This window comes from Dipodomys merriami, unplaced genomic scaffold (genome assembly GCF_024711535.1).
Source record: "Dipodomys merriami isolate MVZ:Mamm:240054 unplaced genomic scaffold, mDipMer1.0.p SCAF_20, whole genome shotgun sequence".
NCBI lineage: Eukaryota > Metazoa > Chordata > Mammalia > Rodentia > Heteromyidae > Dipodomys > Dipodomys merriami.
The window spans coordinates 28711051-28729420 of record NW_027203382.1 but is presented as its reverse complement, the minus strand read 5'-3'; the positions used below and the strand labels follow the sequence as shown (position 1 = coordinate 28729420).

General features: G+C 37.2%; 1 protein-coding gene across 2 annotated transcripts in view; it reads right to left on the bottom strand.

The window, feature by feature from the left end:
• The window catches only part of Fcho2 (FCH and mu domain containing endocytic adaptor 2), a 134697-nt gene that overhangs the window by 34246 nt on the left and 82081 nt on the right, over window positions 1-18370 (bottom strand). Inside the window, exons 12-17 of one of the 2 annotated variants that reach the window (XM_070031330.1) lie at window positions 8718-8775; window positions 8023-8198; window positions 4417-4428; window positions 4049-4073; window positions 3114-3156; window positions 438-526 (exon numbers count right to left, since the gene is read on the bottom strand). In XM_070031330.1, the coding sequence (XP_069887431.1) occupies window positions 438-526; window positions 3114-3156; window positions 4049-4073; window positions 4417-4428; window positions 8023-8198; window positions 8718-8775 (403 nt within the window). The remainder of the gene's footprint in view (window positions 1-437; window positions 527-3113; window positions 3157-4048; window positions 4074-4416; window positions 4429-8022; window positions 8199-8717; window positions 8776-18370) is intronic. The other variant, XM_070031331.1, reaches the window with a different exon arrangement.

Below are 18370 nucleotides of genomic sequence, written 5' to 3'. Positions count from 1 at the left end.
GATATCTATAGCATCTAAATTATATGTAATTAGAAATATTATTTGCTTAAGGATATGTAGTGATGGCTACAAATAAATATATCAGTTTTGGACATTTTGGCTATTTAAAAATTTTGTTTTATTGTTGTGTTTTTTAAACAAACTCTCACAATGTAGCCTAGGCTGGCTTTAACTCATTTAAATCCTCCTATATTTCATTCAGTCTCCCAAGTGCTGCCCATCTAGCTGGTACTTGATAAACTGATATTGTGTAAGCCACAAATAAGATAAGTAAAATTAAAAACTTATTTTATCTGATAATATGAAGACAAGTTACAAGTTTTAGTTGATTAAGTACAATACAAAAAAATAGTAAATAAATCAATTATAAAAAAGGAACTACATTTCTTAAATATACATTTAAATATATTTAATATATATACATTAAATATATTTACCTGATGATGAGGATGTTATTGCAGTTGAAGATGAATCAAGAGATGGTCCAAAGAGAGGGTCCCAAGCAAGTAAATCACTGTTCCCTTTTCTTCCATATCATTAAAAAAAAAATAAGAATTAGTATAAAATCTAATGGTTTTTTTTGGTGCCTATCCTGGGACTTGAACTCAGGACCTGGGAACTGTCCCTGGGCTTTTTGGTTGTGTGTTAACACTTTACCATTTGAACCACAGCTCTAGTTCCAGCTTTTTGATAGTTAATAAGGAGATAAAGGGTCTCACAAACTTTCCTGCCCCAACTAACACCAGTGCCTGGCTAATAACTTATTTTTATTTCACAAAATTCAAAGAGTTCAATATTCAGTGTTTAAAATCTGTGTGTTCTACCAATTGCTTACATGAAGAAATTTAATAAACTGGCAGTTGAAGTTGGCAAGAGAAAATGAAGATTAATTGCCCTCCTACCTTATCAAACGTTAGCAACCTTGATAAATGTTAGCAACCTTGATATTGACAATTGTGGAAGGCTGTTGAAAAGTAGCAGAGAGTCTAAATGAGCTAGTGTCATACAGCTAGTGTATTTATTCTAAAACAGTCTCAGCTCTGAGCTAGTGTCATACAGCTAGTGTATTCTAAAACAGTCTCAGCTCTGCTGACTCACACCTAGTACCCACTCTTGGACAGAAAGTTTAAGAAACACACAACTCATTAAAAATTTTATAAGCCACATTTATTTTCAAAGATGGAGAAAATAGGTAAAGGACTCTTTAAAAGTCATAAGTACATAAAAAAGTGGCTTAAATATTTTAATGTATCAAACAGTCATTATTCTAAAAATATTTTAGGAGATTTTAAATACAAAGCACAACAACTACCCAAAAAATGTTAAAACTATCTAAAAATGTTTAGCTAATATCTCAACATGAATGTATGAAAGTGTATTACTAAGTTTGATAAAGCTTAAAAAAGTTTAAAGTGCTAACATATTTATCCTAAAAACATTAAATCCAATAAATACTACAACCATGCTCAGTTAGTGTCTTCAAAGGCACCAAACAACTATTTTAAACTTAAACTATCTTTTTCCCTAAGCCTTTTTATAAAGGCTAACTCTTTTTTTTTTTTTTTGGGGGGGGGTCCAGTCATGGGGCCTGAACTCTGGGCCTGGGCACTGTCCCTCAGCTCTTCAGTTCAAGGCTAGGGCTCTACCACTTGAGCCACAGCGCCACTTCTGGCTTTTTTCTTTTTGCTTATGTGGTGCTAAGGAATCGAACCCAGGGCCTCATGCATGCAAGGCAAGAGCTCTGCCACTGAGCCACCTTCCCAGCCCTAGGCTAACTCCTTTTTAAGTTAAAAGATCAATTTAGCTAGCTGTGGGTGGCTCATACCTGTAATCCTAGCTACTCAAGAAGCTGAGATCTGAGGATCCTAGTTGGCAGCAATCCATGGCAGAAAAATCCATGAGACTTTTATCTCCAATTAACTACCAGAAAAAGCCAAAAGTGAAGCTGTCGACTAAGTGAGAAAAGTGCTAGCCTTGAACAAACAAACAAACAAAAAGATAAAACAAAAAGCCTAGGTCTTGAATTCAAGTCCCAGGTTATAAATAAACAAGGTCAATTTAAAGATAGTATTCTTTCTAATAAAGAAGTGAAGAGGAACTCATACAACTCTAACTTTTTTTTCCGAAGACTGCTAAAGCCATCTTAATTCAAACACTTTCTCATTTTGAAACACACTGAAATACAATTTATTTTAAAGTTGAAGCAGTGAGGCCACCAAGGCAAAGTTCACTTAAATATTTTAATCACTGGAAAAAGAAATACTAAATTAAAAAAGAACTTAAGACATCTAAACACTCCAACATGGCCATTTCATAGTTCAGAAAATATGCCAACTAAGAACACTTAGCTAGAGAGTTCCCTAGAGAAAAGAACAAAAGGAACCTATTTAAAATCTGTATTGGAAGAAAGGAAGGACTAATAAGCAGAGTACAAATACTCTGTAAGATACTATAACGTAAGACACATAATTCTCATTATGCATTTATAAAAACCTACACAATATACAACATCAAGAGGGAACTCTTTTTTTTTTTTTTTTTTTTGGGTCCAGTCGTGGGGCCTGAACTCTGGGCCTGGGCACTGTCCCTCAGCTTTTCAGCTCAAGGCTAGTGCTCTACCACTTGAGCCACAGCGCCACTTCCGGCTTTTTTGCTTATGTGGTGTTGGGAACCGAACCCAGGGCCTCAGGCATGCAAGGCAAGCGCTCTACCACTGAGCCAACTTCCCAGCTAGAGGGAATTCTTTAACTTACCAACTCAGAGTGACTGTAAACTCTGGTGGGGAATATATGAGAAATCTTTATACATTCTCTGAACCTAAAACTGCTCTAAAATACCAAAAATTTTTTTTCCTTTTTTGTCAGCTGTAGGGCTTGAACTCAAGAGCCTGGACACTGTCCCAGAGCTTTTCTTCTCAAGCCTAGCAGTCTACCCACTTTGAGCCAGTTTTCTGGTAGTTCATTGGAGATAAGAATCTTAACAGATTTTCTTACCTGGACCAGCTTCAAATGGTGATCCTCAAATCTCAGCCTCCTAAGTAGCTAGGATTACAGGCATGAGCAACTATCACCTGGCTATTACATCTATTTTTTAAAAATAAACAGGTAACTTACTCATTGGATGAAGCAGATGACTTTGATTTTGTTAACTCCTCATCTAATTAAAAAAATAAAACAAAAGATTCATAATCTGAGAAAGTAATAAAAAGAGAAACTACCCACATATCCCAATCCTATGAACAATTTCAGAATTCTGGAACTGAAAACAAAAGTAATCAGAGGAAAAAAATTAAGCTGATTTTCCCTTGAACCTCAATTTCTTCCAACAGATTTGGGGAGAAATTATTTAAATCAATCATGGTATTCACTAAAATAAACTTACTATTCAAGAGAGAGGAAGTACGAGCTGTAGCTTTAAAACTTAGGAGAAAAACATGTTTGCAAATTTTACTAAAGAATTTTAATTGATGAATCACAAAAGCAGATTTCAAGTTTTAAGAATATTATTAGTGATAATTATATTCACTAAAGGTAGTGATTAATCCTGTAGGCACTATTTTCAAATGAAAGTTTTAGAGCAACCTACAGCACGTCTGTATTGCTGCCTATGCATTTGTTATGTGTCTTGTTTCACAAGTAAGTGATAAACAGGAGAATGGGATCAGTTACACAAAAGTCATGATAGTACCTCATGTTATACAACACTAAGAGGTGAGGTTCGTATCCTGCCGACTACGCCAAAAACAAACAAACAAAAAAAAAAAAAACACTAAGAGGTGATGAACACAAAGAAAGTGAATGTGAGTGCTATCTCATATTCCTGAGGAGTACTACATTCTTCTATGTGGCTTGGTTTAGTTGTTAAGTGTTTTGCCTCAAACCATTTATTGTACTATTTTCCATCTTTCTCCATTTTGCCCTCATCTCCATAATTCATCAGTCTCAGTTATCCTCTAAGGCTGGAAATGATGAAAAAATTATTTCTACAATTACACAGGGCTATAAGACAAAATGCCTGATAGTTTTAGAGACATAACTGTCAAACTTACTAGAGGAATTCCGATTCATCTGTACCTAAAACAGAAATGCAAAAACTAAGTACCATTAAACAAACAACTTAATTTGGCAATTTTTGCACAAATAATTTGCACAAAATGTTAATACTGGTAATCCTCGTTTTCAGCTGCTTTTAGTATATCTGATCAATTGTAAAATTTATTAACATAAAAAAGAAACTTTTCAATATTTCTATAAGAAATAGCAATAAAAGGGACCTTTAATAATCAATAAAATGTTCCTAAAATATTAAAACAACAACTACAGTGAGATACTATAAATTCTTTATCTAAATAAAACACAAATTTTTGAACCCAATGCTTTTTAAGTCAATATCAATAATAGAAAATCTTGCACTTACTGGACTGTGTCTCTAGTGGTACATGGAAAAAAAAAAAGAAAGACAGTGTTCAGTATAGAATTAAGTCTTCCTATTTTGCTGCTTCTCTTTCCTTCTGAATTCTATCTAAAATAAACATCTTAAAACACAGACGTTGTTATTGCTGTTGTTGTTTGTCAGTCTTGGGGCCTGAACTCTGGGCCTGGGCGTTGTTCCTCAGATCTTCAGCTCAAGGCTAGCACTCTACCACTTGAGCCACAGCACCACTTCCAGCTTTTTCTGCTTCTGTGGTGCTGAGGAATCAAACCCAAGGCCTCATGCATGCAAGGCAAGCACTCTACCACTGAGCCACCTTCCCAGCCCAAAACCCAGACATTGTTAAGGGGCAAAAATTGTGTAACAATCAAACTCAAGCACAAGTGGCTTACACCTGTCATCTTAACTACTCAGAAGAATTGAGATCAAAGGATCACAGTCTGAAGCCAGCCCTGCCAGGACAATAAACCAGTAAAAAGCTGGAAGCAGAGCTGTAGCTCAAGTGGGAGAGGACTAGCTTTGAGCAAAAAAGCAGACAGTACCCAGGTCCTGAGTTCAAATCTCAGTATTGACCTCTGCTCTAAATATAAAACAACAAACCAAAACAAAGTACACTCAAAGAACTTCTTTTCGAATCCAACATTAACTATTAAAATTTTCTTGATTATTTTCTGAGTATAAAATTAATGCATATTTATTTTAAAACAAGTTGAAGAAAAAGAAGCACAAAAAAGAATCTACAACTATCTGTAATTTACTATCTAGAGGAGATAATCAACATTTTGTATATTGGTGTTTCTCTAGGCTTTCATTTTATTTTATTTATCTGTGTATCTATTTTAAATTAGTCATGCTCTTACACAATAAATTTTTTTGGGGGGAGGGGGGGCCTGAACTCTGGGCCTGGGCGCTGTCCCTCAGCTCTTCAGCTCAAGGTTACTGCTCTACCACTTGAGCCACAGCGCCACTTCTGTTTTTTTTTTTTTTTTCTGCTTATGTGGTACTGAGGAATCAAACCCAGGGCCTCATTCATGTAAGGCAAGCACTCTACCACTGAGCCACCTTCCCAGCCCCACAATAAATTTTTAATGGTTTACAATTCTCTACTTCATATTTACATCAACTCTCTTTGTAACTAAGTATTAGTCTCAATGTTACAAATAGTGATGCTACAATAAAACCTTATAATCCTAAATCCTTTTTTTTTTTTTTGGGGGGGGGGTCCGGTCATTGAGCCTGAACTCTGGGCCTGGGAGCTGTCCCTCAGCTCTTCAGCTCAAGGCTAGCACTCTACCACTTGAGCCACAGCGCCACTTCCGGCTTATGTGGTGCTGAGGAATCGAACCCAGGGTCTCAGGCATGCAAGGCAAGCGCTCTACCACTGAGCCACCTTCCCAGCCCCTCCTAAATCCTTTTTGGGATAGGGGTAAACTCAGTGACAGGATACCTGCCCAGCAAGCACAAGGCTCTGGGGTTTAATACTCAGCACCATGGGTGGGAAAAGAGAGGAAGTAATCTTTTTAGAAGGAAAACAATAGTTTTTAAATTAAATTCTAAAAGTGAGTATCTGGAAAAAACAACTTTTTTACAAAGTAATAGGCAGAGGTTACTTAAAATATATAATTAGGTAATTTAAAATGTAAGAAAGCTAGACACCCTGGTGGCTGTAATCCTAGCTACTCACAAAGCTGAGAGCAGGCCAAGAGGTGGTACTTACTTCTGTAATCCTAGCGACTCAAATAACTTAGATCAGAGCATTGCAGTTTGAAGCTAGCTGGGGGGCAGGAAAGTCCATTAAACTCTAATTGCCAATCAACCACCAAAAAGTTGGAAATGGAGCTGTGGCTAGCTCCTTGAGCAAAAAGTTCCAGGACATGACCCAGGGTATGAGTTCAAATCCCAGGACTGGCACCAAAAAAGAAAGTGAGCAGAGTTGATTTTATAATAAAAAATTGTGTGTGTGTGTGTGTGTGTGTGTGTGTGTGTGTGTGTGTGTGTGTGTGTATAAGAAAAAGAGAGGAAGGGGGAGGGAGAGGGGGGGAAGGAAGGAAGGGGAGGAAGGGAGGGAAAGAAGGGAGGGACGAAAGGGAGGAGAGAGGGACTGAGGTAGGGAGGGAGGGATCTGATGAGTCCTGATTCAAAGCCAGACTGGGCAGGAAAGTCCTAGAGGTTCCATTTCTAACACAGCCAGCCAAAAAAAAAAGTAGGACTAAAGTAATAGAGTGCCAGCCTAAGAAGTGTAAGGTCCTGAATTCAAAGCCTATATTGCGAAAGAGAGAGAGAGAGAGAGAGAGAGAGAGAGAGAGAGAGAGAGAGAGAGAGAGAGAGAGAGAGAGAGAGAGAGAAAGGAGAGAGGGAGGGAGAGAGAGGGAAAGAGGGAGGGAGCGAGAGAGGGAAGGAAGGAAGGAAGGAAGGAAGGAAGGAAGGAAGGAAGGAAGGAAGGAAGGAAGGCAGGAAGGAAGGGAGGGAGGGAGGGAGGGAGGGAGGGAGGGGAAGGGAAAGACGGATGGAAGGGAGAGAGCAAGAGAGAGAGCAAGAGGGGGAGAGAGGGAGAGAGGGAGGGAGGGAGGGAGGGAGCCAAAAAAGTGAGAACTTCTGTTCATTATGAGAAAAATTAAATTCATCAATTAAGAAAATGTATAGACCCACTTAACGTTCTAAGATATGCTTTTTCTCACATAGGTAGTACTTCTGAATTCAGAATGACATTATCAAGGAAGAGATATTATCGAGACTTTTATTACAGATATGTTTTATTTCTCCCTCAAAAGCAAATGTTAATGATATACAAAAAGGGAAAATATAAAGGGGCTTGGAGTGTTGCTCAGCAGAATTGTACCTACCTAGCATTCAAAAGAGGAAATAGTTCACTCCCAACCCCAGTACCAAAAAAATAAAAGCAAAGAATTAATTGGAATTTCCTTTTATGTAATGTTTATAAAACATAAAAGTAAAACTTTAGAATTAGATGGGGGAAAGATTAATACTGAAAATTCACAAAGTCTGCCTGAAATATATATATATATATATATATATATATAGAGAGAGAGAGAGAGAGAGAGAGAGAGAGAGAGAGAGATGTGTGTATAAAAATTTAAAGAAACGTTAGGTGCTGGTGGTTCATGCCTGTAATCCTAGCTACTTAGGAGGCTGAGATCTGAGGATCACGGTTCAAAGCCAGCCAGGGCAGGAAAGTCCATGAGACTCTTATCGCCAATAAATCACTAGAAAACTGGAAGTGGCACTGTGGCTCAAGCAGTAGTGGGCTCGCCTTGAGCTGAAGAGCTGAGGATTGTGCCCAAGCCCAGAGTTCAAGCCCCACGACCAACCAAAAAAATTAATAAATAAATAAAAATTTAAAGACATAGTTGTGAATTTTCCACTTTTGTAAAATACTTTCAAAATCAAGGTGAAAGCCAAACCCAAAGTATGTATAAAAATAATTAAGTATTTTCTCACAAAAAATGCTTTAGATTAAATGATGTCTTTCTTACTTTTTTCTTAAAATTAACAAGATGCAGTAAATAAGGTAAAAATAAATACATAATGACTTCTACAACAGAGTAGAAATTTGTTCAGGTTTTCACTTACAGATATTGCTGGGGAGAGTGATATATTCCCTATGGATACTTTCAATTCATCCAAAGAAGCCATTGTGTGGTGTGAGTTACTTGGATGCATAGGCTTAATTTCTATGCGGTACTTCTTTGGTTCTTCATCTTCAGAGTCAGAATCACTAGATGAATAAAAATGATTCTCTTTGGTATGTGAGTATCAGTTAAAGAATTTAGTTTTTAAATTGCCTTAATGCCTAATCAGTTTTCCACACACTTATAAAAAGAAACACAACCATTAAGGGTAAAATAAATTAACTACCCACTTTTATTACCAAAAATATATAAAATGAAGAACAGTCATGGTTTATTATAACTAATTTAAAAACTGAAGTCTTTTAACATTGTGTGTGCATTTTGTTTTGCTGGTTTTGTGCTTATACTGAGGCTTGAACTCAGGACCTCATACTCAGCATTTTTTCTTTTTTGCTCAGAGCTGTCACCCTATCCCTTGTGGGATGCTCCCAGTTCTGGCTTTTTTTTGGGGGGGGGGGGGGTTAATTGGAGGTAAGAGTTTTGTGGATTTATCTGTATTGGCTTACTTTTGACTTCAATCTTTAGATCTATGGTTCTTGAGCAGCCAGAATTGTAAGCAAGAGTCATTGTGCCCAGCAACACTGTTTTTCATATGCAACACAATCTCAAAGAATACCCAAAATAATGAAAGGATATCATTCTGATTTGCTTCTGGTTTAATACTATAGCCTTCTTCGTCTACATCAGGAATGTTCTATGGGGAAAAAAAAACAATTATTTTAACAATTCCAAAATACAAAAGTATTATAAATTAGCCAAACAGCCTTAAATATTTCTGAAAAATTAAATCACTTATCAAATACCAATAGGTTCATAGAATTATTAGCATCACAGGAAAATTATCTTGTTTTTAGTTAATCAGCTTCAAATAATCTATGCTTCAGATGTCTGAACACCTGCAAAAACAGACAGAATTACAACTCAAAATTTCAAGGTATAAAAATTACAGCAGCCGGGGGCTGGAGTTTAGCCCAGTGGAAGGGCGATTGCCCGGTGCGCGCTCGGCGCGTAAGGCCCTGGGTTCGATCCTCAGCCCTGGGGGGAAAAAAAATTACAGCGGCCGGACACTGGTGGCTCACTTCTATAATCCTAGCTACTCAGGAGGCTGAGATCTGAGTCGTGGTTCAAAGCCAGCCTGGGCAGGAAAGTCCATGAGACTCTTATCTCCAGAAAGCCGGAGTGGCCCTGTGACACAAGTAGTAAAACGCTTGCCTTGACCTGAAGAGCTGAGGGATAGCGCCCAAGCCCAGAGTTCAAGCCTCACGACCAACCATAACAACAACAAAAAAAATTACAAAGATAAAGCTGGGCACCAGTGGCTCACGCCTGGCACTCCTAGCTACTTAGGAGTCTGAGATCTGAGGATTGTGGTTCAAAGCAATCCCGGGCAGGAAAGTCCATGAGACTCTTATCTCCAATAAACTACCAGGAAACCGGAAGTGGTACTGTGGCTGAAGCAGTAGAGCGCTAGCCTTGAGCTGAAGAGCTGAGGGACAGTGACCAGGCCCAGAGTTCAAGCCCCACAACCGACAAAAATGGATAAATAAATTATATATATATATAAAGGTAAAGTCCAATTTGGAGTGTTCAAAATCTATTTTTCCATTGGAGGCATGGCTCAAGTTACAGAGCACCAGCTAACCACTGAGTGTGAGGTCCTGAGCTCAAACCCCACTATCACCAAAATCTACCATTTCTTTTATGAATTAAAAAGAAAAGGCTATTCTTTAAAAATGCACTTTTGGGGGCGGGGGGCGGGGGTAATGGGAAGAGATGGGAAGGGGAAACAAAGAAGGAGGCAACCATGCTTGATAAGAAATGTACTCATTATCTTGCCCATGTAATTGTAACCCCTCTGTACGGTATTTTCACAATAAAAAAAAAGAAAAGAAAAAAAAATGCACTGTTAAGCTAAATAGTCTCAATGCTATCAAAAGGTATATGGAAAAAGAAATATAATGTTTTACTGAGTTGCTTAAAGTCTAAGTGAGCTAATGAACTCTAGGACAGTGCATAAATGTATATCAACATCTTACAGTTATTAGTGCTTCTTGAAAAGGTAGCCTTAATAGAAAACAAAAACTGAAATGCAATCAGCAAAATCAGACTAAAAGAACTACCAAAGCAAACTTCCCAGTCTCTTCAACAAAAGTTAAAGAAGGAAGGGGAATCTACAGATCAAAGGAGATTTAGACATACCAACAAAATAAAAGTGTAATAAAACTGGCATTAAGCTGAGTACCAGTGGTTCACGCCTGTAATCCTAGCTACTAAAGAGGCTGAGATCTGAGGATCGCAGTTCAAAGCCAGCCCCATTAGGAAAGTCTGTGAGATTCTTATTTCCAATTAACCACCAGAAAACTGGAAGTGGTGCTGTGGCTCAAATGGTAGAGAGCTCACCTTGAACTCAGGGACAGTGCCCAGACCCAGAGTTCAAGCCCCACGACTGACAAAAACACACAAAAAAATCCAAAAAACTAGCATTGAAAGCTAATAATAAAGACAAATACTGAAAGGCTTCTTGAAAACAGTAAGGAGTTAGCAGAATTGTTTTCCAGCATGATGGCATTTTGATTATGTTTCAGACATACACTTAATGTTTCATCAGTTAGAATATATTATTCGGTTATCTGGGGATGGAAAGTGGACAGGAAGAATTGGTTATGGAAAACTTGCAGCTGGTTGATGAGTACATGAGATATTATGGTATTACTGAATATTTTGCATTTACTTAAAATTCAATATAATAAAAAGTTACTAAAAATCTAGCTGGCAGTGTAAAACACAGCAAGTTACTAAATATTCTGGGGCTTGGCTGTAAATTAGTTTCAAAACATTTTAAGAACTTTTCTGTTCATATCATAAAATTTCCACAGGTGTAGAGAACAAAGAACATGATGAATAAAGAAATCTATCATAAACCAAGATATGGAAAGTAGATAGTTCAAGTGCACATTTAATATTTATTTTTTCAAGGTAAAAGAAATGGTAAACCTGAAGGAGTCAACAAATATAGATGTGATAAAAATAAGAAGAGATACACTGGGAGGAATATCTTTGAAAACAAGAAAAAGAGATAAAACTCTTGGGTCTGAGGAACTGGAGGGGGGAGGTGGTAAATAAAAAAGAGAAGAGGGGCTGGGAAGGTTTCCAGTGGTAGAGCGCTTGCCTTGCATGCATGAGGCCCTGGGTTCGATTCCTCAGCACCACATAAGCAAAAAGACAAAGCTGGAAGTGGCGCTGTGGCTCAAGTGGTAGAGTGCTAGCCTTGAGCTGAAGAGTTGAGGGACAGCGCCCAGGCCCAGAGTTCAGGCACCATGACCAGACCCCCCCCCCAAAAAGAGAAGAGTGTTTGTGGAGGAATAAAAGAGTGGTTTGTGGATAAACAATTTATAATCCAAGTCTTCAAAAGAACAAAATTATGTGTATCTGGGATGTGGTGTGACTGACTTGAGCTCAAGTAAATGGATAAGACAAAAAAATGAAAACAAAAGATGACCAAAAAAATTAAAAGTACACTCAGATATCAAATTCAAAAGATTATAAATATACACTGTTGACAAAGCTATGAAGAAATGTATTCTTAAAGTCTGTTCTTATGGATATCAAATTATATAATGTCTACATAAAAGAATTGTAAATATCTAACAAAACATAACAAAACAACTTTTACTCAGGAATCTCACTCTGAAGAACTCCAAAGATACAACTCCAACAATCTAAAAACAATTTAAAACACATATGCGTAAGCCATTCATCAAATATTTCCTGTAGATAAAAATTATCTGAAATTATCTAATTTTTCAAGGATAGTTAAATAAACTTGATACGTACACTAAAGGCTACAATGAAGCTATAAAAAATAAATAAACAAATAATGTAAGTAAATAAAAAATGAGGAAGCTTTCTGTGAACCAAACAAAGTAGACTGCTAAAAAATACTTTTAACTAGAAAACAGCCAAGCATAAATATTCCTGTATAGTACATCATTAAAGTAAGAAGGAAAAATAAGAAAGTATACATGTATCTTTATAAGAAACAAAACTGGGAAGGTGGCTCAGTGGTAGAGTGCTTGCCTTACATGCATGAGACCCTGAGTTTGATTCCTCAGCACCACATAAGCAGAAAAAAAAAAAGCCGGAAGTGGCGCTGTGGCTCAAGTGGTAGAGTGCTAGCCTTGAGCTGAAGAGCTGAGGGACAGAGCCCAGGCCCAGATTTCAGGCCCCACGACCAGACCGCCCCCCCCCAAAAAAAAAACACTGGAAAAATCTGAACAAACTAAACCTGGATGTCTATAGAAGAGAACATTGACATCAAAGGAATAAAGGAGAGGAACACTTTCTTAGTTCCTGGAAATACACATGTAAGTATTTAGAGGTAAAGGACTATAATCATAAAATAAATAATATAATATAAATACATGTTCATATAGAAAAAGAACAAAATGTTTAGTAAAGCAAATGTAGTAGAAAAGTAAAATGGACCTAGAATTCTGTGTATTATTTTGTTATTATTTCAAAATAAAAAGTTATACCTTCCTGCCAAATCTAGCAATTTAGAAGATGAAAAGCTAGAGTGAAGACGGAAAAATAATATCTCATGGAAAACAGATTCCATGAATAAAGAGATGGCAGATGGCATAGTTATAGCAACAGAAATACTACACTTCCTTTCAGTATTATATACTGCTTGTTAATATATAGGTATTACTATATGGAATACTTGAAACGTTAGAAACTTTGTAAGTGTGGCTTCATTAGAAATGCTAAGATTTTTCAAGATACTTTATCCCTACTCCAAGTATGCTAGATTTTGCTTTCCACAGTTTCAGTTATCTGTGGTCAATTGTGGTCTGAAAATATGAAACTAAAAATTCCAGAAATAAAAAAATCTACACATTTTAAGTAACTTTTATTATGGTAATTTTTATAGCTATTCTACTTATTGTTGTTAATCTTTTACTGTGTTTAATTTATGAAATTATCACAGGCCTAAATACACATAGGGAAAAACTGATATATATCCATATGTGTGTGTGTGTGTGTGTGTGTGTGTCAAAAGATATATATGTATATATCTGACATGTATTTGTTTATATATAAGTATATAAACAGATACATGCATACATGATAAGATGAGGGGGTATTATGTCTTCTGCAGGTTCCATCTAGAATTTGGTAATTGATACTACTTTGCTTAAAATGTATTATACTGTATGATGTAATAATTTTAAATGAAATCAATCTGTTTTCAATGAGACCAAAAAGCTATCTTCTATGAATCTGCTTTTGGATTAATCTACAATTTAAGTATAAATTCCAGCTAAATATAAAGTTAGCTAAAGGAACTAGAGTCAACCAAAGCAGCCACTAAACAGTTCCACAAAGTGATTCACCAAAGAGTCCATGCATAAATCAATGGATTTATTATAACCTGCAAAAGTTAAGTAAAAGAGTATGAAATGAGAAAAATGATGAAACAAACAGAAAGCAAAAATAAAATGTCAGACTTAGCAACTCTGACAAATCATTCAATATGAATGGTGTAAATGTCACTTACATATTAAGTAAAAAGAAAGAAAACCATCAAGAATTAAGAGTAATCTATAGAATGCAAAAGATTCATTAAGTTACACATACAAAACAAATTTTTTTTAAAAAGTTATACATTCACAAAAAGGGACTAATCCTAGCTAGTCAGTAAGCTGAAATCTGAGGATTGTGGTTGGAAACCAGCTTAGGCAGGAAAGTACATAAGACTCTTATCTCCAATTAAACATCAAAAAGTCAGAAGTGAAAGTATGGCTCAAGTAGTAGAGAGCTAGCCTTGAGCAGAAAGAGCTCAGGGACAGTGCCCAAGCCCCTAGTTCAAGCCTTAGTACAGACACATGAGGGAGAGCAGAGAGCGAGAGAGAGCGAGAGAGAGCGAGAGAGAGCGAGAGAGAGTGAGTGAGAGAGAGAGAGAAAGAGCACAAAGAGCAGAGAGAGAGCAAAGAGGAAAAACACACAGAGATTCAAACTCAATAGCAAAAACATGCAGAAATCAAGTTTTTTTGTTTTTTTTTTTTTTTTTTTTTTTGTCGGTCGTGGGGCTTGAACTATGGGCCTGGGCGCTGTTCCTCAGCTCTTCAGCTCAAAGCGAGCACTCTACCACTTGGGCTACAGCGCCACTTCCGGTTTTCTGGTGGTTTTATTGGAGATAGGAGTCTCAAGGTCTCTCCTGCCCGGGCTGGCTTTGAACCGCGATCCTCAGATCTCAGCCTCCTGAGTAGCTAGGATTACAGGCGTGAGCCACCAGCACCTGGCAGAAATCAAGTTTTTTAATAGGCAAATGAGCTGACTAGATATTTTTTAAAAGAAGTTATCAAAATGTCTAACAATTACTACTTATCATGGAAATGCAAATCAAATCTACAAATGTGATATAATCTCATTCCAGTTAGAAAGGTCAACATCAAAAGGAAAAAAAATTCTAGTATTAATGCAGGGGAATCTCTTTCACACTAATAGGGAAAATATCCAAAAGGAAGAATTAGTCTGTCAGAGAGATATTTGTACTCCTATGTTTACTGCAGCACTAGTTACAATTGCTAAGACATATAGAATCAGCCTAGATGACCAACAACTGATGAATACATTTTTAAAAACGATACACAACACAATATTATTTGGCCATGAAAAAACAGTAACATCTTCTCCTTTGCAGCAACATGGATTCAATTGGAGGATATTATATTAAGTGAAATAAGTAAGGAACAAAAAGATACATACTGCAGATTTTAAATTATATGCACCACATAAAAAAATGGCAAATGTGGGCTGGGAAGGTGGTTCAGTGGTAGAGAGCTTGCCTTGCATGCATGAGGCCCTGGGTTCAATTCGTCACCACCACATATGCAGAAAAAGTCACAAGTGGCGCTGTGGCTCAAGTGGTAGAGCGCTAGCCTTGAGCTGAAGAGCTGAGGGACAGCACCCCAGCCCAGAGTACAGGCCCCACAACCGGTTAAAAAAAAAAAGGCAAATGTTTGAGATGATGGATTTATCTGAATATTACTGTAAAAAGACACTGAAATGTAATACTTGATAAATATGTGTGATACTATACCAAAAATAAAAATGTTAAATTTTTAAGTGTTAATTTAAAAATTAACTTCTAAAGTAAATTTTTAAATTTTATTAAGATAGAGATTTGGCAACTACATATGATATACCAGAAAACCACTTCACAAACAGGTAAGTTGAAAAAAAAAGTGTAAGAAATATCAAGCAAACATTAGTATTATTATGTAAATAAGGCAAAAGTGTGTCAAATTAAGAGTGATTGTCTTGGCACTAAAGTAGATTTCAGAAGAAAATTAACAGAGCATTAAGGAACCTAAGATATACACAAACACTTCTGACAGCCTCAAACTAGAAACTACTAAAATATGCTTTAATAGGTGAATGATTAAACAAACTTTGGAATATTTAATTCCTGGAATACTACTCAGCAATAGAAAAGAACAAACTCTTTATATAAATAACAACTAGATAAATCTGAAGAGAACTGTGATGTATGGAAAAAGCCAATCTCAAAGAGCACTATATAATTCCCTTTATAAAATGTTCTGGGTGGGCTGGGAAGGTAGCTCAGTGGTAGAGCGCTTGCCTTGCATGCATGAGGCCCTGGGTTCGATTCCTCAGCACCACATAAGCAGAAAAAGCCAGAAGTAGCATTGTGGCTCAAGTGGTAGAGTGCTAGCCTTGAGCTGAAGAGCTGAGGGACAGCGCCCAGGCCCAGAGCTCAGGCCCCATGACTGGCAAAAAAAAAAAAGAATGTTCTGGGTTAACAAAATTATAGAAATACAGAAGAGATTAGTGGCTGACAGAGATTAAGGTAGGGGAAGAGAAAGAAAAGTACTTGGTTAAAAAAAAAAAAAAAAGACAACCAACATGAGGGATCTTTGTGGTAATGAACTGACTGAGGATGCTATCACAGTTGTGATAGTTTTACTAGACATCTCCTTCAGGAGAAAGGAATGGTGGGTATGTAAGATTGTTCTCTCCTAGTTTTGGAATCTTCCATATATCTAAAATTATTTCCAAAGAAAATGTAGTTTGTGATTTGGGGTAGTACTGGGGTTTTAACTTGGGCCTTGTGTTTGCTGGGCTTGCTAGCCATGCCTCTAGCCCCAAAAAGTTAATTTTTTTAAAGCAGTGATTCAAAGCACACTAGTTTTTCAGTGCTAAGACTATTCAAAGAAATATGATATGAGCCGGGCGCTAGTGGCTCACGCCTGTAATCCTAGCTACTCAGGAGGCTGAGATCTGAGGATCACGGTTCAAAGCCAGCCTGGGCAGGAGAGACCATGAGACTCCTATCTCCAATAAACCACCAGAAAACAGGAAGTGGCGCTGTAGCTCAAGTGATAGAGTGCTCGCCTTGAGCTGAAGAGCTGAGGGACAGCACCCAGGCCCAGAGTTCAAGCCCCATGGCCGACAAAAAAAAAAAAAAAAAAAAAAAAAAAAGAAATATGATATGATACTAACAAAATCTTACACAGTACCTTGTATTTATCCTTCCTCATCTACTTAGGGTTTTTACAGTAGAGTCCCACACTGCTAAAGTGAAACATTAAGTTAAAAGCAACATGAAGAACAGAACAGGCAGCCAGGCACCAGTGGCTCATGCCTGTAATCCTAGCTACTCAGGAGGCTGAGATCTGAGGATTGAGGTTCAAAGCCAGCCCAGGCAGGAAATTCCATGAGACTCTTATCTCCAATAAGTAGTGCTGTGGCTCAAGTGGTAGAGCACTTGCCTGGAGCTGAAGAGAGCAGGGAAAGCGCCCAAGCCGAGAGTTCAAGCCCCATGACCGACAAAAAAAAAAAAAAAAAAAAAAAAAACAGAACGGGTAATTTCACCTATCAATTTTAAAGATAACTGTGATGGGTAGTAGTGTTTTCTACACTATGAGGAAGTTCAAGAGTCAACAGACATGGTCCCACCTTACTTGGTAGACAATGATCAGGAATATCTCTGGGCTAGAGTTACTGAGACTGCATGACAATCAATATATGAGTGCAGTGGCATGCACCTATCTATCCTAGCCAGGCAGGAAACACAATTAATGGCTTAAGTGATAGAATACTTGCCTAGAAAGCATGAGACCCTAAGGTCAACCTCCAGCACCCCCCCAAAAAAGAAGTCACTGGAATGTCAATGGAATTGGGAGACATTGGCCAAAAAGAACAATTACACTTCTTACCTTCCAAAGACATAGTTCCTCAAATTAATTTAAAGGTCTTCAAAGGAGAACAGCAATCAACAATAATTTCCCTACCAAGAGAATCTAATCATGTTTTTTTAAAAAATAACTAGTAATGTAAAGCCATAAATGGATCATAAGTAATAATTGGCCATAAATATAAGAGAACAACAGAAATGACCATCTTCGTTCCCTGTTGATCATCACTGTAACCAAAGGTAACTTATTGCCCAAAGGTTGTGACTCATTCTTCAAAGGAGAAAAAAAAAAAAATCACACATATGCCATGACCATAATTCATTTTAATTAATTTCTTTCCATATGGGCCAAAACAGATCAACCTAATTCTTTGTAACTTCTATTACCTGATCACCAAGTGAATGTTTAATCATTTAACCAGTTCTTATTTTGACAATTGCTTTGGTGGTCTACTTTTTGCTATTATGATGTTTCCCCTTCTATATATGTATATATCTGATCAAAAGTATTTTTGCATGTATATACCGTAGGTATAGGATGTTCTGCAAACACAACCATAACAATAATTCCAAGTAGAAGATTTCGTACTTAAAAAGAAAACACATTTATTTTGAGTGTCAATGCCACTACCAAATTATCTACATTACAAGACTGTACCACTTTCTATTTCTGTTAACAGTGTCAATGTATTAAAAAAATTCCTAATACTGGGCAACAATGGCTCACGCCTGTAAATCCTAACTACTCAAGAGGGTGAGATCTGAGGATCTCAGTTCAAAGCCAGTGAGTCCCAGCCCTGGCAGGAAAGTCCATGAGAGTCTTATCTCCAATAAACTTCTCAGAAAACCGAAGTGGAGCTGTGGCTCAAGTGGTAGAAGCTCTAGCCTTGAGCTGAAGAGCTGAGGGACAGACAGCACCCAGGCCCAGAGTTCAAGCCCCACGACTGACCCCCCCCCCAAAAAAAATCCTAATATGATTGCAGAATATACTGTTCAATTTATATCGCTTTTGAGTAACACTCATTATGGTTGTTCATCACATTTCCTTTTATGAAAATCGAATTTT